At 42.9% G+C, this 26,474-nt stretch overlaps 1 protein-coding gene across 1 annotated transcript in view; it reads right to left on the bottom strand.

The window, feature by feature from the left end:
- Nucleotides 1–26,474, bottom strand: part of LOC124034367 (transmembrane protein 132C-like) — a 239,430-nt gene that overhangs the window by 52,622 nt on the left and 160,334 nt on the right. Inside the window, exon 4 of the mRNA XM_046347473.1 lies at nt 16,981–17,167. Within this exon, the coding sequence (XP_046203429.1) occupies nt 16,981–17,167 (187 nt within the window). The remainder of the gene's footprint in view (nt 1–16,980; nt 17,168–26,474) is intronic.

Below are 26,474 nucleotides of genomic sequence, written 5' to 3'. Positions count from 1 at the left end.
TCAAATGTTATATTACTGGCTGTGTACAGTATAGTCGTGTAACATTGTGCAAATATTTGAAGTACGAAGGGAAAATAAATGGACAGATGAATATAGTTTGCATTTACAGTGGTGTTTGTGCTTCTCTGGTTGCCCTTTTCTTGTGGTAACAGGTCACAAATATTGCTGCTGGGATGGCACACTGTGATATTTTACCTAATAGATAAGGGAGAAACTCCCCAAATACAGGTGTGCCAAGCTTGTAGCGTCATACCGAAGAAGACTCGATGCTGTTATTGCTGCCAAAGGTGCTTCAACAAAGTACTGAGTAAAGGGTCTGAATACTGTGATATTTAAGTTTTATGATTTTTTATAAATTTGCAAAAATGTCTAAAAACCTGTTTTTGCTTTGTCATTATGGGGTATTGTGTGTAGAGAGAAAAAACGTTTTTAAATCAATTTTAGAATAAGGCTGTAACGTAACAAAATGTAGAAAAAGTCAAGCGGTCTGAATACTTTCCGAATGCACTGTACATTTGGCAGGACGGTAGAACGTGCAGCTCAGTTTCCACCTAGTTTTGTGGGAAGTGGGCACATAGCCTGTCTTCCGTCGAGAGCTAGGTCTGCCTACGGGCACCCTCTCTCAAAAGCAAGGCTATGCTCAGAGTATGTACGAAGTCAAAGATTTCCTTAATTTTGGGTCAGTCACGGTGGCCAGGTATTATGCCACTGTGTACTCTCTCTGTTTACGGCCAAATAGCATTGCAGTTTGTTTCATTTTTTGGTTAGTTCTATCCAATGTGTCAAGTAATTCTCTTTTAGTTTTCTCATGATTTAGTTGGGTCTAATTGTGTTGCTGTCTTGGGGCTCTGTGGGGTCTGTTTGTGTACAGAGCCCCAGGACCAGCATGCTGAGTGGACTCTTCTCTGTAGGCGATGGCTTTGTTATGGAAGGTTTGGGAATCGCTTCCTTTTAGGTGGTAGTAGAATTTAACAGCTCTTTTATGGATTTTGATAATTAGCGGATATCGTCCTCATTATTTGGTGTTTTAGGTTATACACGGAATATGTTTTTGCAGAATTCTGTATACAGAGTCTCAATTTGGTGTTTGTCCAATTTTGTAAATTCTTGGTTGGTGAGCAGACCCCTGACCTCACAACCATAGTGGGCAATGGGTATTATAACTGATACAAGTATTTTTTGCCAGATCCTAATTGAGAATTTTATGTTTCTTTTTATGGCATAGAATGGTTTTTTGGCCTTGTCACTCAGATCATTCACAACTTTGTGGAAGTTACCTGTGGTGCTGATGTTTAGGCTGAGGTAGCTATAGTTTTTTTGTGTGCTCTAGGGCAACGGTGTCAAGATGGAATTTGTATTCGTGGTTCCTGGACCTTTTTGGAACACCAATATTTTTGTCTTACTCAGATTCAATGTCAGTGCCCAGGTCTGACAGAATCTGTTCAAAAGATCTAGGTGTTGCTGTAGGCCCTCCTTGGTTGGGCACAGAAGCACCAGATCATCAGAAAACAGTAGACATTTCACTTCAGATTCTAGTAGGGTGATGCCGGGTGCTGCAGACTGGTCTAGTGCCCTCACCAATTTGTTGATACAGTATATAGACTGAGTATACAAACATTAGGAACATCTCCGTCATATTTAGTTGCACCCCCTTTTGCCCTCAGAACAACCTCAACTAGTCAGGGATTGGACTCTACAAGGTGTCAAAACCTTTCCACAGGGATGCTGGCCCATGTTGACGCCAATGCTTCATACAGTTGTGTCAAGCTGGCTGGATGTCCTTTGGGTGGTGGAACATTCTTGATACACACCGGAAACGGTTGAGCGTGAAAAACCCCAAAGCGTTGCAGGTCTTGACACAGTCATACCCTGTTCGGAGGCACTTAAATCTTTTGTCTTGCAAATTCACACTTTGAGCAGCATACATAAACTCAGCAAAAAAACAAAACGTTTATTTTCAGCAAACTTAACATGTGTAAATATTTGTATGACCATAACAAGATTCAACACGTGAGACATAAACTGAACAAGTTCCACAGACATCTGACTAACAGAAATTGAATAATGTGTCCCGGAACAAAGGGCGAGTCAAAATCAATAGTAACAGTCAGTATCTGGTGTGGCCACTAGCTGCATTATGTACTGCAGAGCATCTCCTCCTCATGGACTGCACCAGATTTGCCACTTCTTGCTATGAGATGATAGCCCACTCTTCCACCAAGGCACCTGCAAGTTCTCTGACATTTCTGGGGGGGAATGGCCCTAGCCCTCACCCTCCGATCCAACAGGTCCCAGGCGTGCTCAATGGGATTGAGATCCGGGCTCTTCGCTGGCCATGGCAGAACACTGACATTCCTATCTGGCAGGAAATCATGCACAGAACGAGCAGTATGGTTGGTGGCATTGTCATGGTGGAGGGTCATGTCAGGATGAGTCTGCAGGAAAGGTACCACATCAGGGAGGAGGATGTCTTCCCTGTAACGCACAGCGTTGAGATTGACAACAAGCTCAGTCCGATGATGCTGTGACACACAGCCCTAGACCATGACAGACCCTCCACCTCCAAATCGATCTGGCTCCAGAGTACAAGCCTCGGTGTAACGCTCATTCCTTCGACGATAAATGCGAATCCGACCATCACCACTGGTGAGACAAAACTACGTGAGAGAAGAACACTTTTTGCCAGTCCTGTCTGGTTCAGTGACGGTGGGTTTGTGCCCATAGGTGACGTTGTTGCAGGTGATGATGTCTGGTGAGGACCTGCCTTACAACAGGCCTACAAGCCCTCAGTCCAGCCTCTCTCAGCCTAATGCAGACAGTCTGAGCACTGATGGAGGGATTGTGCATTCCTGGTGTAACTCGGGGCAGTTGTTGTTGCCATCCTGTACCTGTCCCACAGTACGGACATTGCAATTTATTGCCCTGGCCACATCTGCAGTCCTCATGCCTCCTTGCAGCATGCCTAAGGCACATTCACGCAGATATGAGCAGGGATCCTGGGCATCTTGCTTTTGGTGTTTTCCAGAGTCAGTAGAAAGGCCTCTTTAGTGTCCTAAGTTTTCATAACTGTGACCTAAATTGCCTACCTTCAGTAAGCTGTTAGTGTCTTAACGACCGTTCCACAGGTGCATGTTCATTATTTATTTATGGTTCATTGAACAAGCATGGGAAACAGTGTTTAAACCCTTTACAATGAAGATCTGTGAAGTTATTTCGATTTTTACTAGTTATCTTTGAAAGACAGGGTCCTGAAAAAGGGACGTTTTTTGTTGTTGCTGGTTTTACATAATATATGACTCAATTGTCTCAAGGCTCTCTAAATACTTCTTTAAACTGTCTCCTACTTTTAATCTACTCTGATTGAAGTAGATTTAACAAGTGACATCAATAAGGATCATAGCTTTCACCTGGATTCACCTGGTTAGTCTATGACATGGAAAGAGCAGGTGTTCCTAATGTTTTGTACACTCGGTCCAATTTGTCCCTACTTTTGTGGATGGGTCATCAGCTACTGGTTCCAAATATCGGGGAAGATGCCAGAGCTGAGGGTGATGTTAAAGTATAGCTAATTTGAATTTGTGGTCTGTATAGTTTATCATTTCATTTAGGATACCATCAATGCTTTATGGGTTGGAGGATTTTTATATCTGGTCCAGTAGTTCATTCAATGTAATTGGAGAATCCAGTGGGTTCTGGTACATTTACATTTTAGTTATGAAGCAGACGGTCTTATCCAGAGCAATTAGGATTATGTGCCTTGCTCAAGAGCACATTGACAGATCTTTCACCTGGTCGGCTCCAGAATTCGAACTAGTGAGTTTTTGGTTACTGGCCCAACGCTCTAACCACTAAGCTACCACCATCTGGTTCTCTGTCACCCATCAGTAATAATAATGATCTTCTCTTCTCCCTGGCCTATAGAGAGCTGCCTGCTCTCCTCCCTGAACCTTCTAGGTTACCGCTAGGCTACTATACCACTCTCTGCTAGGCTACTATACCACTCCTCTCTATAGAGAGCTGCCTGCTCTCTTCTCTGAACCCTCTACACCCCAAACAAAAAGGATCAACAGTTGGAAGACATCAGTGTTGTGTCACTCATTCAGGCCTTTGTGCAGTCTCCTGTCCTGTCCTACCAAAGAGACAGAATGTAACGCAGAAACACAGTTTCTGTTCATGTTTTCCCTCTGGCAGGGGGAAGTGGAGCAGAATCAACAACTGCTTTTATATTACCTTACTTCCTCTATTCCATCAGCAGGTTGAGGAGGGGAGGATGAGAGGGTGAGGAGAGGAAGAGAGGATAGGAGGGGAGGGGAGGAGAGGAGCAGAGAGGCTTTTCATGCCAGAGTGATTCCAAGTAATCTAATTCAGCCTTCCTCGCTGGTGTGCCTTCTCTTGCATTGAAGCATGCATAATACACAAACACATTTTCCGACACATACTCAAGTCTCTCTGTGTGTGTGTGAGTGAGTGTGTGAGTGAGTGAACATACAGTGCCTTCAGAAAGTATTCATACACCTTCCCTTGACTTTTTGCACATTTTGTTGTGTTACAGACTGAATTCAAAATGGATTAAATATGTTTTTTTTCTCACCCATCTCCACATAATACCCCACAGTAACAAAGTGAAGACCTGTTTTTAGAAATGTTTGCAAATGTATTGAAAAATACAGAAATACAGTGCCTTGCGGAAGTATTCGGCCCCCTTGAACTTTGCGACCGTTTGCCACATTTCAGGCTTCAAACATAAAGATATAAAACTGTATTTTTTTGTGAAGAATCAACAACAAGTGGGACACAATCATGAAGTGGAACGACATTTATTGGATATTTCAAACTTTTTTAACAAATCAAAAACTGAAAAATTGGACGTGCAAAAAATGTGGCAAAAGTTCGCAAAGTTCAAGAGGGCCGAATACTTTCGCAAGGCACTGTATATTGTATGCTGCTGCATAAATTATATAATATGCCAGGGAGGTGTGCATACTGTAGCTGAGAAAGTAATACTAAGTGTATGTTGTGTAGTAAGATGTTAGTAGCCTATGTAGCCTTGGTGGTGCACATGTAGCCTATAACATGTTTTAGAGAAATGTAATCATATAATATCGTAAGAGCTTTCATTGTCTGCTTATATACTCCCTTTATTTATCCTATGGTTCTGACTTAGTGTACAGGGAGAACACTGTAAGAACGGCCCATGTTCTGAAATCTGTACCCATGTTCTGAAACCTGTACTAAACAAAAACTGCTAAACAAATTGTTATATTATGTCCGTCCTAGCACGCTCATTAATGTTTTAATCGATTGACTCTCATATGCTCATTGTCCCCTTATGCCATAGTTTGTACATCTCACTTGTCATTATAAACCACCTTTGTTTAAGCAAGTTAGCCATATCAGCTATGTTTTTTTTAAAGGCAGTAAATGAGGCTGAAATAACTGTTTCGCTGCCAGACAAGGCTCCAGATAGCCAGGTGTAGCAGAGGTAAGATGTTGGAACTGCTGTTGGGACAGCTTTATGTAGGCCCTAATGTAATGTGTGTTCTGGGAGTCAGGAAGCAAGTTCGGGGAATGAATGATTTAGTAAATGAACGAAACATAAAACAAAACATGAAGAACGCACAGACATGAAACTGAAACAGAAACAATGATGCCTGAGGAAGGAACCAAAGAGAATGACATACTGTATATAGGGAAGGTAATCAGGGAAGTGATGAAGTCCAGGTGAGTCTGATGACTCGCAGGTGCACGTAACGATGATGACAGGTGTGCTCCATAACGAGCAGCCTGGTGACCTAGAGGCCGGAGAGGGAGCACACGTGACACCTAATAGTTCGTGGGTACCGTTTGTCACTGTTATTGTGCAATTCATGTATAGTTTAGTGTTGTGTTGTGTAGTGTAGTGGCTTAGCTGTCATGCATCCCACTAGTTTTTTGTTTTTGTTGCGCCACCAAGATTGACATGCTAAAATCGCCACTGCAGTTGGTGCCCTTCTTTACGAGGGCATTGGAAAACCTCCCTGGTCTTTATGGTTGAATCTGTGCTTGAAATTCACTACTCGATTGTATTTGACATTTTGGACCATTGTGTGTAGATCAGTGATACAAAAAAAAGTAATCCATTTGAAATTCAGGCTGTAACACAACAAAATGTGGAAAATACTTTTAGTGCCTGAATAGTCTCTGAAGACACTGATTGTGCTCTGTGACTCAAATCAAATCAAACTTTATTTGTCACATGCGCCGAATACAACAGACCTTACCGTGAAATGCTTACTTACAAGCCCTTAACCAAAGGTGCAGTTCAAGAAGAGTAAAGGAAATATATACGAAATAAACTAAAGTAAAAAATAATAAAAAAGTAACAACGAGGATACAGGGGGTACTGGTACCGAGTCAATTTTCGTGGGTACAGGTTAGTTGAGGTAATTTGTACATTTAGTTAGGGGTGAAGTGACTATGCATAGATAATAAACAGCGAGTAGCAGCAGTGTACAAAACAATTGGAGGGGGGTGTCAATGTAAATAGTTTGCTGGCCAATTGATTAATTGTTCAGCAGTGTTTGGACCATGATAGTTTGTTGGTGATGTGGACACCAAGGAACTTTAAACGCTCGACCCGCTCCACTACAGCCCTGTATGGGGGCCTGTTCGGCCAGGCTTGTCCTGTAGTCCACAATCAGCTCCTTTGTCTTGATCACATTGAGAGAGAGGTTGTTGTCCTGGCTCCAGACGGCCAGGTATCTAACCTCCTCCCTATAGGCTGTCTCGTCATTGTCGGTGATCAGGCCTACCACTGTTGTGTCATCAGCAAATTTAATGATGGTATTGGAGTCATGCCTGGCCATGCAGTCATGATGGAACAAGGAGTACAGGAGGGGACTGAGCATGCACGCCTGAGGGGCCCCTGTGTTGAGGATCAGTGTGGCGGATGTGTTGTTACCTACCCTTCCCACCTGGGGGTGGCCCGTCAGGAATTCCAGGATCCAGTTGCGGAGGGAGGTGTTTAGTCCCAGGGTCCTTAGCTAAGTGATGAGCTTTGTGGACACTATGGTGTTGAACGCTGAGCTGTAGTCAATGAATAGTATTCTCACGTAGGTGTTCCTTTTGTCCAGGTGGGAAAGGGCAGTGTGGAGTGCAATTGAGATTGTTTCATCTGTGGATCTGTTGGGGCGGTATGCGATTTGGAGTGGGTCTAGTGTATCCTAGATGTGAGCCATGACCAGCCTTTCAAAGCATTTCATGGCTACCGACGTGAGTGCTACATGTCGGTAATCATGTAGGCAGGTTAATTTCGCTTCCTTGGTCTGCTTGAAACATGTAGTTATTGTCACGCCTTGGTCTTAGTATTTTGTGTTTTCTTTAATTATTTGTTCAGGCCAGGGTGTGACATGGGTTTATTGTATTTTCGTATTGGGGTTTGTAGTATTTGGGATTGCGGCTGAGTAGGGGTGTTGTATAGGCTTGGCTGCCTGAGGCGGTTCTCAATCAGAGTCAGGTGATTCTCGTTGTCTCTGATTGGGAACCGTATTTAGGTAGCCGGGGTTTATCTGTGTATTTCGTGGGTGATTGTTCCTGTCTCTGTGTAGTGTTCACCAGATAGGCTGTAATAGGTTTCACGTTCCGTTTGTTGTTTTTGTATTTATTAGTTATTTCATGTATCGTTCCGTTTTTTCATTCATTAAAGACATGAGTAACCACCACGCTGCATTTTGGTCCGACTCTCTTTCTACAAACGAAGAACACCATTACAGTTATTACAGACTTGGTCAGGGAAAGGTTGAAAATATCTGTGAAAACACTTGCCAGTTAGTCCTCGCGTGCTTTGAGTACACGTCCTGGTAATCCGTCTTGCCCCGCAGCTTTGGGAATGATGACCTGTTTAAAGGTCTTGCTCACATTGGCTACTGAGAGCGTTATCACATAGTCATCCAGAACTGCTGGTGCTCTCTTGCATGCTTCAGTGTTGCTTGCCTCAGTGTTGCTGGTGCTTGTCTGGTAGGCTCACGTCACTGGGAAGCTTGCATCTGGGTTTCCCTTTGTAGTCTGTAATAGTTTTCAAGCCCCTCCACATCCGACAAGCTTCAGAGCCGGTGTAGTAGGATTCAAACTTAATCCTGTATTAACACTTTTTTTGTTTGATGGTTAGTCTGAGGGCATAGCGGGATTTCTTATAAGCGTCCGGATTAGTGTCCCAAACCTTGAAAGCGTCAGCTCCAGCCTTTAGCTCAATGCGGATGTTGCCTGTAATCCATGGCTTCTGGTTGGGATATGTACGTACATATGGTCACTGTGGGGACGACGCCGTCGATGCACTTATTGATGAAGCCGATAAACTGAGGTGGTATACTCCTCAATGGTATACTCCTCAATTGAATGAATCTCGGAATATATTCCAGTCTGCGCTAGTAAAACAGTCCTGTAGCGTAGCATCCGAGTCATCTGACCACTTCCGCATTGAGCGAGTCACTGGTACTTCCTACTTTAGTTTTTGCTTGTAAGATGGAATCAGGAGGATAGAATTACGGTCACATTTGCCAAATGGAGGGCGGGGGAGAGCTTTGTATTCATCTGTGTTTGTGGAGTAAATTTGGTCTACAGTTTTTTTTTCTGGTTGCACATGTGACGTGCTGGTAAAAAATACGTCTGAGGTTGTGTGTGTGTGAGTTGTGTACATAATATGAGTCTATTTTGTGTGGATTTTTTATGAGACAATTTCTAAAAGAGTGCAGTGAGAGAAAATCCGCTTGTATACTGAACATGAGAATGGTCTGACATGAGTCTGCACTTTTCTAGCCAGGAAACTACAAAGGTAGGTAAGATTGGACACTACAACAAATGGAGGGAAGAAAGGAATAGAGAAACAGACAGATTGAATGATTGAAAAAAGACTGAATGAATGAAGAGTTGATATAGGACTGGAGTAAGGCTGGACAACAACAGCTCACAATGTCAATAGCAGCAATGGAAATGTCCACCGAGCATTGACCAGGTGCAGTCCTGAGATAGGCATGCATTGAAATGTTGAGTCACTCCATTACATATAGTCATAACCATAAAAATAGAATCACTCGAACAGGCATCTATTTCCAAGGTCAAAACTGGCTTAATGGAAGGCTTCCTGAATAGAATACAGAATCAGGAAAGGATGACTAAGCATCAGAGTTTGCATAGCATATCCATACACTGTACACGTATGTAACCTGCTCTAATGTATTTGAATACACCCTTCATCTTCTCATATGAGCCTCTCGCAATGATGATTATGTCCATAATTGATTCTGCCAAGTTTAGCAGGTGATTCTAATAGCAGATTAATTATGATAGATCTTTGCCGCTTTATAAAAACCTTTATAATCGGCCTTGAACCATAAATCCTTATTGCACTCAAAATGCATAATGATTTCATCATATTATGAGATACTATTAGAATGATGGGTAATAGGGCGTTGTTAAGGGGGGGGGTGTAAATATGAATGATTCATGAACCCTAGCCTGGTAGGCCCCTAAATGTTTAGAGAATTATTTGTTTATCATTTAAAAAAATGTTAGACCAAAACAATCTGTGATGAAAATTAAAACGTATAACCATAATCAGATCAGGAATCTTTACCCAACCATCCAGTTTGTACCCCCCCTCCCCATAATGCACATGGTTTGGTCCATTATTCTACGCAAGGAGATCTGACAGTTGCTCCTGCATGTAGCCTAAGCATGAGAGATATCGAAACGAAATCGGGTTTTCAGAAAAGGAAACAAAGGAAACAAAGATAGATGCTGCAAAATTCAGTAAAAAAATTACTCATCACGTTTTTTCCCAGAAAACAAAATGAGGAGAAGGATTTGAGTGGTAAGTCAATGCAGATGGCCTGCGAACCTAGTAGCCTAGCTAGCCAATATAGCTAGCTTGATAGCTTGCTCGGTCAGAGCAGTAATTATTAACACGATGATGAGCTACCACTACCAGCTATGGCTAGCTAATTAGCTTTTATTTATATATTATCATAACTGTATTCCCCAATATTTGCTAGCTAGCCAAACTAAAATTAAAACCTAACATGTAGCCTAACGTACACTAACCCCATTCCGTACAAATGTGCGCAACCACGACATTCAAACGAGGCTGCAAGGAAAGCTAATGTGACTGTAGCGACTGCGTTGACAACAAAATGGTGATTGGCATAGTAATGGCTCTATAGTATTGGAGAAAAGTTGAAAAAACTGACCCCTCCGACGCCATGACACGTCACGATGTAACGTACAGCACGCATAAAGCAACTAATTCTGTCTTACAGCTTCTCCCCACCAGGTGTAGCACTTCTCTCACCGTTTAAAAAGGTAAGGGGGGGTAAGGGGGGGATATCCAGTCATTTTTTCGGTCATCACTGCAAGCTACCATGACCCTCAAAAGCCGCTGTTTACTTCTGAAGATCCCTTTCGCACCGCCCTAAATACCCGATTCAAATTTGACACAAACTTTCAAATAAGTATGTAATGACACATTATATAAACTCTTTATAGTGTTTTATTTACATTTTAGAGGCTATAAGGTGATAAGATGGACAGATCGAGTGAAAAAAGCCGTTTCCCCACACATCTCTCCTTCTAACTATCACACAATAGGTTTCGCTTCCCCACCCGCCATTTTTAAAAAGACCCGACAGAATCTTGCAGAGATGGGCATCATGAAGGTCTCGTTACAGATTTAGTTGGAAATGGGAGAAATTGTGCTTTACAATGGTATTGATATTACAGTTGATCTGGAAGTATTACGTTTTTTTGGGCGCAAAAAAAGGTCAATTGTACAGACCAGTGCGATGTACAAAAGTGAGTTAGTTCACGTTACCTATCCACACTGTAGATGCTACTACTACTGCTGTAGACAAAGGTCCCAAAGTCTGTCTACTACAGGAAGTTGAAACAGCGGACCTTGGAGGTGAGGCAGTTGTTTTGTAGCAGCAGCAGAATAACTAGACCATTTTTAAATTGTAAAGATAGGCACATGATGACTTAGACACACTTAAATACGTATTCTATTTGATATGTATTCTATTAAAACGTTTTTTTCTTTCAGTGGTAGATTTTTAGCATGGTAACCTTTGTAGGAGCGAACATTAAACCTACAATTCCCTTTGTTTACTCACTTCCTAGTGCCTAGAGAGCCCCAGGCAGGCAAAATTTCAGCCGAAAGCTGTCAGACAGACTCTGATGCAGAGGAGAGCAGGAAGGAGGAAGAGGAGTTAAAGAGTAGCAGTAGTGCCAGTGAAGGAGTGACAGAAGAGATTGAACAAGCAAGTAATAAGGGAAAGGAAGAGATTGGACAGATTCAAAGTGAGGAAAATTAGCTTTTAGATGATCCAGCACTGTGGCCAGAGAAAGTACAAGACCATGAAAGAGAAGCTATTGTTTGCAGACTAGCCAACAGGTGTGGTGAGGAGACAGAACTGTATATAATCATGCCCCCAGACTCAGAAGGCAAGCCATTACCCAACTATTTACAGTAAGTCAGCAAACGGAAGAGACAAGGTGCAGACTGGCTTATTTATACTAAGAGTGTAAAGGCATTACATTGCATTCCTTGTGTTCTTTTTTATCATGAGCAAAGTAAACCATCACCCAGTTCTTTGAATGGTAAGGATGGCTATAAGATATCATCCGTGAAATGGTGGAGAATGTATGACAAACTTCCAGAGCATGAGGATGGTGTGTCTCACAAGAACTGTTACTGGAAATGGACAAATCTGCAGCATACCGTGGTCCTTCTGTAGCTCAGTTGGTAGAGCATGGCGCTTGTAACGCCAGGGTAGTGGGTTCGATCCCCGGGACCACCCATACGTAGAATGTATGCACACATGACTGTAAGTCGCTTTGGATAAAAGCGTCTGCTAAATGGCATATATATATACCGTAACTACAGCTACAGGTATAGACAGTCAGCTGCAGAAACAAATCCAGGCAGAAATGTATAAAAACAGAGCACTTCTAGAAAGGATTTTGGATGTGACACTGTACTTAGCATCTAATAATAATCTGATGATCTTGTTGATGTGCATAATGGAGATTACCTAGACTTACTTGAGCTGTTGTCAAAATATGACCCGCTATTACGTGTGCACTTACAGAAAGTCAGAGACAAAAAGAAAGGAGCACGACTGACTCATTACCTCAGCTCTGAGAGCAAAAACGACTTCATAGGAATATGTGGTCAAAGGGTTTTGAAAGCAGTACTTTACGAAAGAGAAGATGCAATCTATTACTCGGGTATATGTGATGAAAAGCCAGACATTTCCCATACTGAGCAAAATGTATTATTGGTGAGATATGTACACAAAGATAAAGTTCAGGGAACAGGTGACTGGGAAATAATTAAATGTTTTCTTGAATTTAAAGACTTTTCTAGAAAGTCAGTCAGTGACATTTCTGAAATGATTTTGAGTGCATTGGAAGGGCCTGGTATTGACATAGCAGATTGCCGTGGTCAAGGCTATGATAATGGTGCAAATATGTCATGGAAAGTGAAGGAAGTTCAAGCTCACATACTGCAAAATAATCCACTGGCCACATACTCACCTTGTGCCTCCCACACTCTTAATCTTGTGGGTGTACATGCAGCTCAGTCGTGCCCAGAAGTATCAACCTTTCTGGCTGTGGGAATTGTCTTTACAATCTGTTCAGTTCCAGCCCAGAGCGATGGGCCATTCTCAAGGAAAAGACTGGCTGCTGTCTTAACCGCTTTTCAGACACGCGTATTGCGTATTGCTGCGGTCCGACCGGTGTCTATCATCAAGGCTCTAGACATGATTCTTGCTACCTGCAGCCTGACAACCAAAGCCAAATCTGAGGCAAAAGGTCTGAAAAGCTACTTCATGTCTTTCAAGGCAATCTTCCTGCTCACTTTCTGGGTAAACGTTTTGCACTGTATTGAGAATAGAAGCCTAATTCTTCAGTCAGGAATTATTTATCTGGACACTGAATCAGCTCACATTAATAAGGCACTACAGGAAGAAATACAGGCTCTTTGTAATCAGTGGGACGCTCTGCTGGCAGAAGCCTCCATGGTGGCAAATGAAATGGGTGTAACTACTCAGCTTCACAGTGAACAGAGGAGTCGCCAGAAATAAAGAAAATGTTTCCCTGATGAGACTGAAGATGACATAGCAAATGAACAGAAGTCAGACACTGGATTTTGCAAAACAGTGTTTTATGTGGCTCTGGATGGTATAATCAGTCATTTGGACATGCGATTGCAGCTATATGCAAGGAGTTTTCATCAATACTTACATTTAGGAAAATGACTGAAAAGCAAATGTGTGTATCTTGCCACAAATTGAGAAAGAATTACTCCAAAGATCTCACAGATGGATTTGAAAATGAAGTGTGACATTAAAGACGATATATGCTGCCACTTCTTCAGATGGTCTTTCTCCTGTAGAGCTCCTAAAGGACATCCACAAGATTCAACTACAGAGCATTTTTGGAGAGGTGAGCATTGAATTGCGAATGTCTGCAACATTTGCTGTGGGTGAACGTGCCTTCAGTAAGCCGAAACGTATAAAGAACTATCTAAGATCTACAATGTGCCAAGACAGGTTGAACAGCCATGCCATCCTTTCAATTGAAAACCAGTTAGCTAGAAAATTAAACTTTAAAGGCACTACAAATTAGTTTGCTCACAAGAAGGCTTGACGCTGGGCTATTCGAGCAGTGTAACCTCTTTACAGGGAACAAGCACAAGGACAAATGCCTTAACCTGTTCTACACAAGCCTGCCCAGGGATGGGCAAAATACTGTTTCAGAGTATTTTCTGCTATGGTGTATCCCCTGTTGAACTTACTCAGGAATGCCCACATAATGTCTTGACACTACAGTTGTAATTTCACAGATGCTTGTTCTCTGTAGGTACCACATTTATGCCTGCACCCCACATAGTTTAGGGTGTATTTTGTATTTGGGGTATGCTATTTAGGCATTTATTTAGGAATTATGCATAGGGCCGAAGAGGGTTAGCCTTGTTTATAAGAATTTGTAATACATTCTTTAATCTGAATCATGGATCATTAGTAATTTCTTCATTAAAACTGACTACAATACCATATATTAAAAAATGTCACCAATTGTGTAGTTATTTATAATAAAGCATCATAAAAATCTCAAGACACAGACAGCTTTTGTTAACATTAGGAACCTAAATGTTTTTCAGTAATATTAATATAGGCAAAGGATGAAGGTGGAAACTAGAATCTGTACAATTGTAGCATAGAGCAGCAGAAACTTATAGTTAGTACATTTAATAACACATACTGTTCAGTACGTTATTTTAATCTGAAACATTCTGATTTCTATGTTAGGGGCCCGGTAGTTGTTAATTTCACGGGGCTCCAAAATTCTGGCAACGCCCCAGGCTTGGAGTGTACAGTACTTCACAAAGATCCCAAGTCAGTCTGCACTTCTGACAGCTACAAAAACATCTCAAATAGTATTCCCTCATTAATAAGTTTGCAAATACTCTATACTAAAATATGAGCTAATATATCTGCAAATAGAAAAGACTGAGCCGTAAGTGGGTATCATGCTCATTCTGGTACCCACATAAAGCTCCCTCACAGAGATGGTATGAAATACTGATATGAGAAAGATACATTCTCTATACAATTTGTGTCAATGCAAAGTGTGGGTGCAATTATCATTTTGTTGGCACATCAGAAGAAAAGGAATATGAAAAGGGAAATATGGATAATATACTGTACCTCTGCAAACATAGCATCAATTATCCGGGACATGAGTCTGTTGACACCAGGAAGAGAAGCTGCTGCTTCAGCAACAGTTTACGGGATCCTAATACATTTTTAAAAATGGGGGCTGCCTTACACCCACGGCCACCTATAATGTAGCTATAGAAACTTCTAATATGGAACCATTTATACATTATATATATATATATATTATAAATAACGGTTAAGCTAACGCAGGCTAATGCGATTAGCATGAGGTTGTAAGTAACAAGAAACATTTTCAGGACATAGACATATCTGATATTGGTTAGAAAGCTTAAATTCTTGTTAATCTAACTGCACTGTCGAATTTACAATAGCTATTATTGTGTGAAAGAATACCATGCTATTGTTTGAGGAGAGTGCACAATCTTGAATATGAAAAGTTATTAATAAACAAATTAGGCACAAATTGGGCAGTCTTGATACAACATTTTGAACAGAAATACAATGATCCATTGGATTAGTCTAAAATGTTGCACATACACTGCTGAATTGCACTGTGGCTGGAATAATACATTATGGCCTTTCTCTTGCATTTCAAAGATTATGGTACAAAAAAATACAAAAGAATGGTTGGTTTTTTCTTTATATTGTCTTTTACTAGATCTATTGTGTTATATTCACCTACATTCCTTCACAAACTTCAAAGTGTTTCCTTTCAAATGGTACCAAGAATATGCATATCCTTGCTTCAGGGCCTGAGCTACAGGCAGTTAGATTTGGGTATGTCATTTTAGGCAAAAAAAAAAAAAAAAAGAGGGGCAGATCCTTAAGAAGGTCCCGACAGTGCACTCACAACATTCATTTAGCATACCACAAAATGAAGCCCTTACAGATGCATCACAATCCCATAACTCAACACTGGCAAGCAACATGTCATGCTTGTAAGTGGGTGTAATTGATCTCTCTGGCATCTAAGTGGGGTGAGATGTTCTGTGAAGTTAAATAGAGTAGCTTTGATGAATCTGCCCAGCAGAGGCTCATCTGTATAGCAACCTAAGAGAGAGAAACACCTCCAGGCCTTGCCTCAGGCCACAGAGAGCCTCTGGGCCCCAGACACAGGGCCTGCTGAGGGCCACATGTACCCACTCCTCCATGCCAAAACACACACTCCACAGGCAAAACACTGGAGCTACAGGTCTGCAAATCAGTGTAGTTATATCAGATCTAATATTGATTTTGTAATGTACGATAAATGCACAGTAAATTTATTACGCCAAAATCATAGTGTACAGTATGATTGTAATCCTATGGCATTCTATATTTTGTTTATCTTTAAAAAATTATGTGTCTTTGTTCTTCTTACATTTGTATTTAACTAAACTGAATACAATATAAACGCAACATGTAAAGTGTTGATCCTATGTTTCATGAGCTGAAAATAAAGATCCCAGAAATGTTACATAGACACAAACACCTTATTTCTGAAAAGTGTTGTACACAAATTTGTTTACATCCCTGTTGGTGAGCCTTTCTCCTTTGCCAAGATGATCCATCCACCTGACAGGTGTGGCATGTCATTTAGCTGATTAAATGTCATGATCATTACACAGTTGCACCTTGTGCTGGGTACTATAAAAGGCAACACAATGTCACAACAGAATACCACAGATGTCTCAAGTTTTTGGGGAGTGTGCAATTGGCTTGTTGACTGCAGCAATTTCCACCAGAGCTGTTGCCAAAGAACGGAATGTTCAAGGTAGTTTTAGGGAATTTGGCAGTATGTCCAACCACAGAACACGCTTAACCATGGGGAGTATTTCTGCTGAGGAGTATTTCTCTCTGTAATAAAGCCCAGTGGTGGGGAAAAACCCATTCTGATTGGCTGTGCCTGGCTCCCCAGTAGGTGAGCCTATGCCCTCCAAGGCCCACCCATGGCTGGCACCCCTGCCCAGTTATGTGAAATCCATAGATTTAGATAGGGTCTAATGAATTTATTTCAATCGACTGATGTCCTTATATGAACTATAACTCAGAAAAATCTTTGAAATTGTTGCATGTTGCGATAATATTTTTTTCGATATATTTTAATCACATTACGGTATAAAAGTAAATATAAGATGCTGTTAAGGGAAGTGGTGTCACTGTTCTGAACAGCAGGATACACACTGTGTAACCCATAGAACTTTGAATGAATTTCAGAACTCTGGCACAGCCCATCTGCTCTATGTGTTGTAGTGACTTTGACTGACTGAGTGACACCACTCACCATAGCCAGGGGCACAATGCCCCCCAGGTCTTTCTGGGCAAGCCGGATCTCTGTCTCTGCCTCCTGTATGGTGGCATGGCTGCCCGGGTACTCAACCTGCCACGTGATCCAGCGGCTGCCCAGTGGACCCAGGAAGCTGTCCACCTCCAGATCCACCTGTAGGACCCTCTGGAAACCCACATCTGACCTGCAGCACAGACAAAGAGAGAGATGGGAGAGGATCAATATTTTATGAGAAAGTAATGGTGTTTCCATAAGCTCTATCAACACACATTTCTATGACTAAAAATAGTGGCGTCTAATGACTAAATCAATGTCTGTAAACCATGACATTTTATAGACTGTGCTTCTACAAAATGTCAACTCTCTGGTCCTTGGTATGATATGCACTGTTAGCTATTTATCACAACTCTGTATTGACATGCTGTGTACTGCCCATACAGTTACACAGTTGCTCTGTACAGTAATATATATGAGTCTGTAGCTCAGAGGGAAGCTCCACATAACTGTTACCCTGCTCCAGCCTGGTCTCATAGATTATACATAACATAATAAGCATAAAATTAACATATGTTATGTTTGATATGGTTACGTAAGACAGATGGTTACTTAAGGAAAAAACAAAAGTAGGATGGTTGGTCAGGGTGGATGGGTGTTTAACATGAACGTCTAGCAACCCAAATGTTGAGAGTTTGAATCTCATCACAGACAACTTTAGCATTTTAGCTAATTAGCAACTTTTCAACTACTTACTGCTTTTTAGCTATTATGCAACTACTTAGCATGTTAGCTAACCCTAACCATAACTTGAACTATTTTAGCTAACCCTTCCCCTAACCCTAACATTAACTCTTTAACCTAACTCCTAACTTTAAACATAAACTTAACTAACCCCTAGCCTAGCTAACGTTAGTAAGCTAGCTACTGTTAGCCACCTAGCTAGAATTTATAACATCATACGTTTGGTAAATTTCTACCTTGTACGTTTTGCAAATTCATAACATACAATACAAATTGTAATTCAAAACATATAATAAAACATGGGTGATGGACTTCCACAAATTAATACATACCATACGAAATGTAACATATCATACTAAATGCAGCTTCTCAGATTTACGTACAGAATAATACAGGTGCCTGCTCTGGACATGAAGGCTTGGGTGTTTACCACTGCCCTTGTTTGCAACAGTACAATATGAATATATATAATTGTATGCAAGGAGAATATATGGCAGGGCAGACAAATGGAGAGCATTCATAATATAATTTCCCAGTGACAGTCTCCGGTGCTCAGAGTTTAAATATAGTCAGGAGGAAGCAAAGGTCAGCTTTACACAGGAGCAGGAGGAGAATGGAAATGGCACCAGATCTGTTAGCCATGTCTTGTGTGTCAAATGGCAGGGCTCAGGGCCAATACATTTCACACAGTGTCTCCGAAGCGCACTGGCACTAAACAACATCTCCTTCATTTGAGGCTTGCCAGAAAGAAAGAGAGATTGAAAGAGATAAATATGCACTCTCTCTAAAGCTCTCTTTATGCTGCTTGGACAACGACGCCAGTTTGTCTACAGTGCATATGGCACATGGCACCCTTTCCAGCATAAATTTCCCTTTTTTATTGTTGTGATGAACAAAGAACAACAAGCAACAAGCTTGTTGTACAATTGTACTTCGAGAAAAGACATCTGAGCAAATATATAATGCTCTCAATTATGAATGTGACTCAGAAAACAGGAAAACGCCTCCCGAGTGACTAAAGCACTGCATCCCAATGCTAGAGGCGTTAGTACACACCCAGGTTCGATCCCAGGCTGTGTCGCAGCTGGCCGCGACCGGGAGACCAATGAGGCGGCACACAATTGGCCCAGCGTTGTCCGGGTTAGGGGAGAGTTAGGGATGACCGGGATGTCCTTGTCCCATCGTACTGTAGCAACTCCTGTAGTGGGCCAGGCGCATGCACGCTGACTTTGGTCGCCAGTTGTACGGTGTTTCCTCCAACACATTGGTGCGGCTGGCTTCCGGTTTAAGCGAGCAGTGTGTCAAGAAGTAGTGCGGCTTGGCTGGGTCGTGTTTCGGAGAACGTATGGCTCTCGACCTTCGCCTCCCCCGAGTCTGTACGGGAGTTGCGGAAATGGGACAAGACTGTAACTACCAATTGGATATCACGAAATTGGGGAGAAAAAGGGGTCAAAGGCATACACCAATAAAGAAATCAGGAAAACAATTAATAATAGATCAGGCGTTTTATTTGCTGAAACCTGGGGTTTTGTAAGGCTCACACTCACTCCCCATTCACATATTTTTTTTCACTCATAGTGAATGAGTGATTTTTTTGCGTCCGAGCGCACAACAACCCAATTTCTCCATGAAGCAGAAGTGTGTAGAAATATTTAAAATGACAACCAAATAAGTTGTGCCACATTCCATAACAGAGTAGCAATCAGTGTGGAGAGAGATGAACTGTGCTGTGCTGTCAGAGCAATTACATTTACATTACATTTAAGTCATTTAGCAGACGCTCTTATCCAGAGCGACTTACAAATTGGTGCATTCACCTTATGACATCCAGTGGAACAGCCACTTTACAATAGTGCATCTACATATTTTAAGGGGGGGGGGGTGAGAAGGATTACTTTATCCTATCCTAGGTATTCCTTAAAGAGGTGGGGTTTCAGGTGTCTCCGGAAGGTGGTGATTGACTCCGCTGTCCTGGCGTCGTGAGGGAGTTTGTTCCACCATTGGGGAGCCAGAGCAGCGAACAGTTTTGACTGGGCTGAGCGGGAACTGTACTTCCTCAGTGGTAGGGAGGCGAGCAGGCCAGAGGTGGATGAACGCAGTGCCCTTATTTGGGTGTAGGGCCTGATCAGAGCCTGGAGGTACTGAGGTGCCGTTCCCCTCACAGCTCCGTAGGCAAGCACCATGGTCTTGTAGCGGATGCGAGCTTCAACTGGAAGCCAGTGGAGAGAGCGGAGGAGCGGGGTGACGTGAGAGAACTTGGGAAGGTTGAACACTAGACGGGCTGCGGCGTTCTGGATGAGTTGAAGGGGTTTAATGGCACAGGCAGGGAGCCCAGCCAACAGCGAGTTGCAGTAATCCAGACGGGAGATGACAAGTGCCTGGATTAGGACCTGCGCCGCTTCCTGTGTGAGGCAGGGTCGTACTCTGCGGATGTTGTAGAGCATGAACCTACAGGAACGGGCCACCGCCTTGATGTTAGTTGAGAACGACAGGGTGTTGTCCAGGATCACGCCAAGGTTCTTAGCGCTCTGGGAGGAGGACACAATGGAGTTGTCAACCGTGATGGCAATGGCATGACAGAAAACTGCCTTACATAACTGCTTCCTCCACAGACAAAACAGATGCCAATTTCAAATCAAATCAAAAGTTATTTGTCACATACGTCGAAAACAACAGGTGTTGACTTTACTTTGAAATGCTCACAAGCCCTTTCCCAAAAATGCAGTCTAAAAGTCTAAAAAAAAAATGTAAAAAATGAAATAGTATCAATGTAAAATAACAATAACAAGGTTATTTACAAGGTGTACCGGTACCGAGTGAATGTGTAGGGGTATGAGGTAGTTGAGGTAAATGAGGTAATATGTATAGTACATATACAGTAGGTAGGGGTAAAAGCAGGACCTGGGTTAAGGGTGGCCCGCCCTACTGTACCTCCTTGCCTGTCCAAATAAAATATTGAAATATATTTCTAATTTATTTGACCGAGACTCACGCCAACAGAGACGCATCAATCTCAGATAAAGCATCCGAGAGATCGAAACAGCACAGCACCCCTCTGTCTCTGTATGTGATCAAAATAAACAATCTCAGGGCAATTAGATTCACACAAATGAAACAATGAATGTGCAAGAATTGGCGGGAGACAGTGAGGCACATTCTGGAGAGCTGAGTGCAAGCATTCTGGAGAGAGATGCCCATATCTTCGCCACACACCCCTCCCCTTCTTCTTGTCTCAACATTTTATATGATACTCAAGACACATTATCTTCACACATTTGAGATGCTTTTCAATGACAGCCGGAACTCAATAATCAGCTATTAGGCCTATTGGCACACGCGCTGCCAAAATTTCTGGCTTCCCAAATAGGCATAGGCATAGGCATAGGTCTATGCACTTGTCATTTGAAACAATCCACAGCTATTTTTAAAAAATAAGCTTATTTTCTTATTTTATTTGTCAGCTTTAGGTCTATGCATTTTATTTAGTTGACAATTGAAGTTATAGGTCTACTGCTGCATTGGCCAATAGGCTGTGTTTGAGTTCCATGCGCTAATTTCTATAGCTGCCAATGGATCATGGTGTATCAATGAGTCCATATGGCAAAGGCTGGTGTTCTTGCATTAGTTGAATTTGAACTTTTACATTTGTATTATTTTTATTCAAATTTTTATGATTAACCACATGACAGTCATTTTGAGAAACGAAAACATTACTATTGAAATTAAACTTTTCCACGAAAATGCGCATATAAAAATATTCATAACTGGCACGCAGATAGATAGAAATGGTAGGATAAATTGTATGCTTCCCCAGACCCATTAACAAAATCCATCCAACTGATTCATTCTGGAGCTGGCCCTGGATAAAAGTTACTAGGAAATCAGGATAGATAATAAACTGAGTAGCAGCAGCATACGTAACTCGTTTCAGGAAACTAAGCATATGTCACTACTTCACAGGAGAGACATTTGAATTTTTTTTAATCAAAATGTTTTTTGGCAGAAATGCCTTCTAGAACATGTGAAAGTTCATGTGACTTAATAACAAACTTCTATGCTATCTGTAAATATGGATACAATTGTTAAATTATGAGCCTAGCGGTGGTGTAAAGTACTTAAGTAAAAATACTTTCAAGAACTACATAAATAGTTTTTTTGTGGTATCTGTACTTTAGTATTTATTTTTTGCAACTTTTACTTTTACTCCACTACATTCCTAAAGATATTAACTTACTTTTGACCCCTTACATTTTCCCTGACACCCAAAAGTACTAGTTACATTTTGAATTATTAGCAGGACAGGAAATTATCTAATTCACACACTTATCAAGAGAACATCCTCGGTCATCCCTACTGTCTCTGATCTGGCAGACTCACTAAACACAAACACTTCTGATGTCAATGAAGTCTGAATGTTGAAATGTGCCCCTGGCTATCAGTAAAAAATGTTTTTTTAATGTAATTGTGCCGTCTAGTTTGCTTAATATAAGGAATGCAAAATGATTTATGCTTTTATTTTTGATAAAGTATATTTTAGCGATTTACATTTACTTTTGATACTTAACAACCTCTTGAGACTAGGGGGCAGTATTTTCATTTTTGGAAAAATAACATTCCCAAAGTAAATGTGTCATGTTTTGTCATTAATTATCATGTCTTGTCCCTGTGCTTCCCCTTCTATTCGTTTCCCTCTGCTGGTCTTATTAGGTTCTTTCCCTCTTTCTATCCCTCTCTCTCCCCCTCCCTCTCTCACTCTCTCGCTCTCTCTTCTCTCTATCGTTCCGTTCCTGCTCCCAGCTGTTCCTATTCCCCTAATCAATCATTTAGTCTTCCCACACCTGTTCCCGATCCTTTTCCCTGATTAGAGTCCCTATTTCTCTCCTTGTTTTCCGTACCTGCCCTGTCGGATCCTTGTCTATATTCACCGTGCTGTGTCTATGTTTTGCCCTGTCGTGTCGTGTTTCCCTCAGATGCTGCGTGGTGAGCAGGTGTCTGAGTCTGCTAGGTTCAAGTGCCTTCCCGAGGCAACCTGCAGTTCTTGATCAAGTCTCCAGTCTGTTCTCGTCTTTACGAGTAGTATTATGCCTTTTGTTTTGTTAAGTATCTTACTGGATTAAAAACTCTGTTTTCGCCAAGTCGCTTTTGGGTCCTCATTCACCTGCACAACAGAAGGATCCGACCAAGGAATGGACCCAGCGACTACAGAGGCTCGTAACACTGCCGTCAAGATCCAAGGAGCCATGCTCGGCAGACACGAGCAGGAATTGTCTGCTGCTCGCCATGCCGTGGAGAACCTGGCCGCTCAGGTTTCCGACCTCTCTGGACAGTTCCAGAGTCTTCGTCTCGTGCCACCTGTTACTTCCTGGCCTGCCGAGCCTCCGGAACCTAGGGTTAATAACCCACCTTGCTACTCCGGGCAGCCCACGGAGTGCCGCTCCTTTCTCACCCAGTGTGATATTGTGTTCTCTCTCCAACCCAACACATACTCTAGCGAGAGAGCTCGGGTTGCTTACGTCATTTCACTCCTTACTGGCCGGGCCCGAGAGTGGGGCACAGCTATCTGGGAGGCAAGGGCTGATTGTTCTAACAATTACCAGAACTTTAAAGAGGAGATGATTCGGGTTTTTGACCGTTCAGTTTTTGGTGGGGAGGCTTCTAGGGCCCTGGCTTCCCTATGCCAAGGTGATCGATCCATAACGGATTACTCTATAGAGTTTCGTACTCTTGCTGCCTCTAGTGACTGGAACGAGCCGGCGCTGCTCGCTCGTTTTCTGGAGGGACTCCACACAGTGGTCAAAGATGAGATTCTCTCTCGGGAGGTTCCTTCCAGTGTGGACTCTTTGATTGCTCTCGCCATCCGCATAGAACGACGGGTAGATCTTCGTCACCAAGCTCGTGGAAGAGAGCTCGCGTCAACGGTGTTTCCCTGCTCCGCATCGCAACCATCTCCCTCCTCTGGCTCAGAGACTGAGCCCATGCAGCTGGGAGGTATTCGCATCTCGACCAAGGAGAGGGAACGGAGGATCACCAACCGCCTGTGCCTCTATTGCGGATTTGATGGACATTTTGTCAATTCATGTCCAGTAAAAGGCCAGAGCTCATCAGTAAGCGGAGGGCTACTGGTGAGCGCTACTACTCAGGTCTCTTCATCTAGATCCTGTACTACTATGTCGGTCCATCTACGCTGGACCGGTTCGGGTGCTACATGCAGTGCCTTGATTGACTCTGGGGCTGAGGGTTGTTTCATGGACGAAGCATGGGTTCGGAAACATAACATTCCTTTCAGACAGTTAGACAAGCCTACGCCCATGTTTGCCTTAGATGGTAGTCATCTTCCCAGTATCAGATTTGAGACACTACCTTTAACTCTCACAGTATCTGGTAACCACAGTGAGACTATTTCTTTTTTGATTTTTCGTTCACCTTTTACACCTGTTGTTTTGGGTCATCCCTGGCTAGTGGTCCTTTGTAGCTCAGTTGGTAGAGCATGGCGCTTGTAACGCCAGGGTAGTGGGTTCGATCCCCGGGACCACCCATACCTAAAATGTATGCACACATGACTGTAAGTCGCTTTGGATAAAAGCGTCTGCTAAATGGCATATATTATTATATTATTATATAATCCTTCTATTAATTGGTCTTGTAATTCTATCCTATCCTGGAATGTATCTTGTCATGTGAAGTGTTTAATGTCTGCCATTCCTCCCATTTCTTCTGTCCCCACTTCTCAGGAGGAACCTGGCGATTTGACAGGAGTGCCGGAGGAATATCATGATCTGCGCACGGTCTTCAGTCGGTCCCGAGCCAACTCCCTTCCTCCTCACCGGTCGTATGATTGTAGTATTGATCTCCTTCCGGGGACCACTCCTCCTCGGGGTAGACTATACTCTCTGTCGGCTCCCGAACGTAAGGCTCTCGAGGATTATTTATCTGTGTCTCTTGACGCCGGTACCATAGTGCCTTCTTCCTCTCCGGCCGGGGCGGGGTTCTTTTTTGTTAAGAAGAAGGACGGTACTCTGCGCCCCTGCGTGGATTATCGAGGGCTGAATGACATAACGGTTAAGAATCGTTATCCGCTTCCCCTTATGTCATCAGCCTTCGAGATTCTGCAGGGAGCCAGGTGCTTTACTAAGTTGGACCTTCGTAACGCTTACCATCTCGTGCGCATCAGAGAGGGGGACGAGTGGAAAACGGCGTTTAACACTCCGTTAGGGCATTTTGAGTACCGGGTTCTGCCGTTTGGTCTCGCCAATGCGCCAGCTGTTTTTCAGGCATTAGTTAATGATGTTCTGAGAGACATGCTGAACATCTTTGTTTTTGTCTATCTTGACGATATCCTGATTTTTTCACCGTCACTCGAGATTCATGTTCAGCACGTTCGACGTGTTCTACAGCGCCTTTTAGAGAATTGTCTCTACGTAAAGGCTGAGAAGTGCTCTTTTCATGTCTCCTCCGTTACTTTTCTCGGTTCCGTTATTTCCGCTGAAGGCATTCAGATGGATTCCGCTAAGGTCCAAGCTGTCAGTGATTGGCCCGTTCCAAGGTCACGTGTCGAGTTGCAGCGCTTTTTAGGTTTCGCTAATTTCTATCGGCGTTTCATTCGTAATTTCGGTCAAGTTGCTGCCCCTCTCACAGCTCTTACTTCTGTCAAGACGTGTTTTAAGTGGTCCGGTTCCGCCCAGGGAGCTTTTGATCTTCTAAAAGAACGTTTTACGTCCGCTCCTATCCTCGTTACTCCTGACGTCACTAGACAATTCATTGTCGAGGTTGACGCTTCAGAGGTAGGCGTGGGAGCCATTCTTTCCCAGCGCTTCCAGTCTGACGATAAGGTTCATCCTTGCGCTTATTTTTCTCATCGCCTGTCGCCATCTGAGCGCAACTATGATGTGGGTAACCGTGAACTGCTCGCCATCCGCTTAGCCCTAGGCGAATGGCGACAGTGGTTGGAGGGGGCGACCGTTCCTTTTGTCGTTTGGACAGACCATAAGAACCTTGAGTACATCCGTTCTGCCAAACGACTTAATGCCCGTCAAGCTCGTTGGGCGTTGTTTTTGCTCGTTTCGAGTTTGTGATTTCTTACCGTCCGGGTAGCAAAAACACCAAGCCTGATGCCTTATCCCGTCTGTTTAGTTCTTCTGTGGCTTCTACTGATCCCGAGGGGATTCTTCCTTATGGGCGTGTTGTCGGGTTAACAGTCTGGGGAATTGAAAGACAGGTTAAGCAAGCACTCACGCACACTGCGTCGCCGCGCGCTTGTCCTAGTAACCTCCTTTTCGTTCCTGTTTCCACTCGTCTGGCTGTTCTTCAGTGGGCTCACTCTGCCAAGTTAGCTGGTCATCCCGGTGTTCGAGGCACTCTTGCGTCTATTCGCCAGCGCTTTTGGTGGCCGACTCAGGAGCGTGACACGCGCCGTTTCGTGGCTGCTTGTTCGGACTGCGCGCAGACTAAGTCGGGTAACTCTCCTCCTGCCGGTCGTCTCAGACCGCTCCCATTCCTTCTCGACCATGGTCTCACATCGCCTAGACTTCATTACCGGTCTGCCTTTGTCTGCGGGGAAGACTGTGATTCTTACGGTTGTCGATAGGTTCTCTAAGGCGGCACATTTCATTCCCCTCGCTAAACTTCCTTCCGCTAAGGAGACGGCACAAATCATCATCGAGAATGTGTTCAGAATTCATGGCCTCCCGTTAGACGCCGTTTCAGACAGAGGTCCGCAATTCACGTCACAGTTTTGGAGGGAGTTCTGTCGTTTG

This window comes from Oncorhynchus gorbuscha, linkage group LG04, assembly GCF_021184085.1.
Source record: "Oncorhynchus gorbuscha isolate QuinsamMale2020 ecotype Even-year linkage group LG04, OgorEven_v1.0, whole genome shotgun sequence".
NCBI lineage: Eukaryota > Metazoa > Chordata > Actinopteri > Salmoniformes > Salmonidae > Oncorhynchus > Oncorhynchus gorbuscha.
Note: the sequence above shows the minus strand (reverse complement) of the source record. Positions and strands in the feature narration are given on the sequence as shown.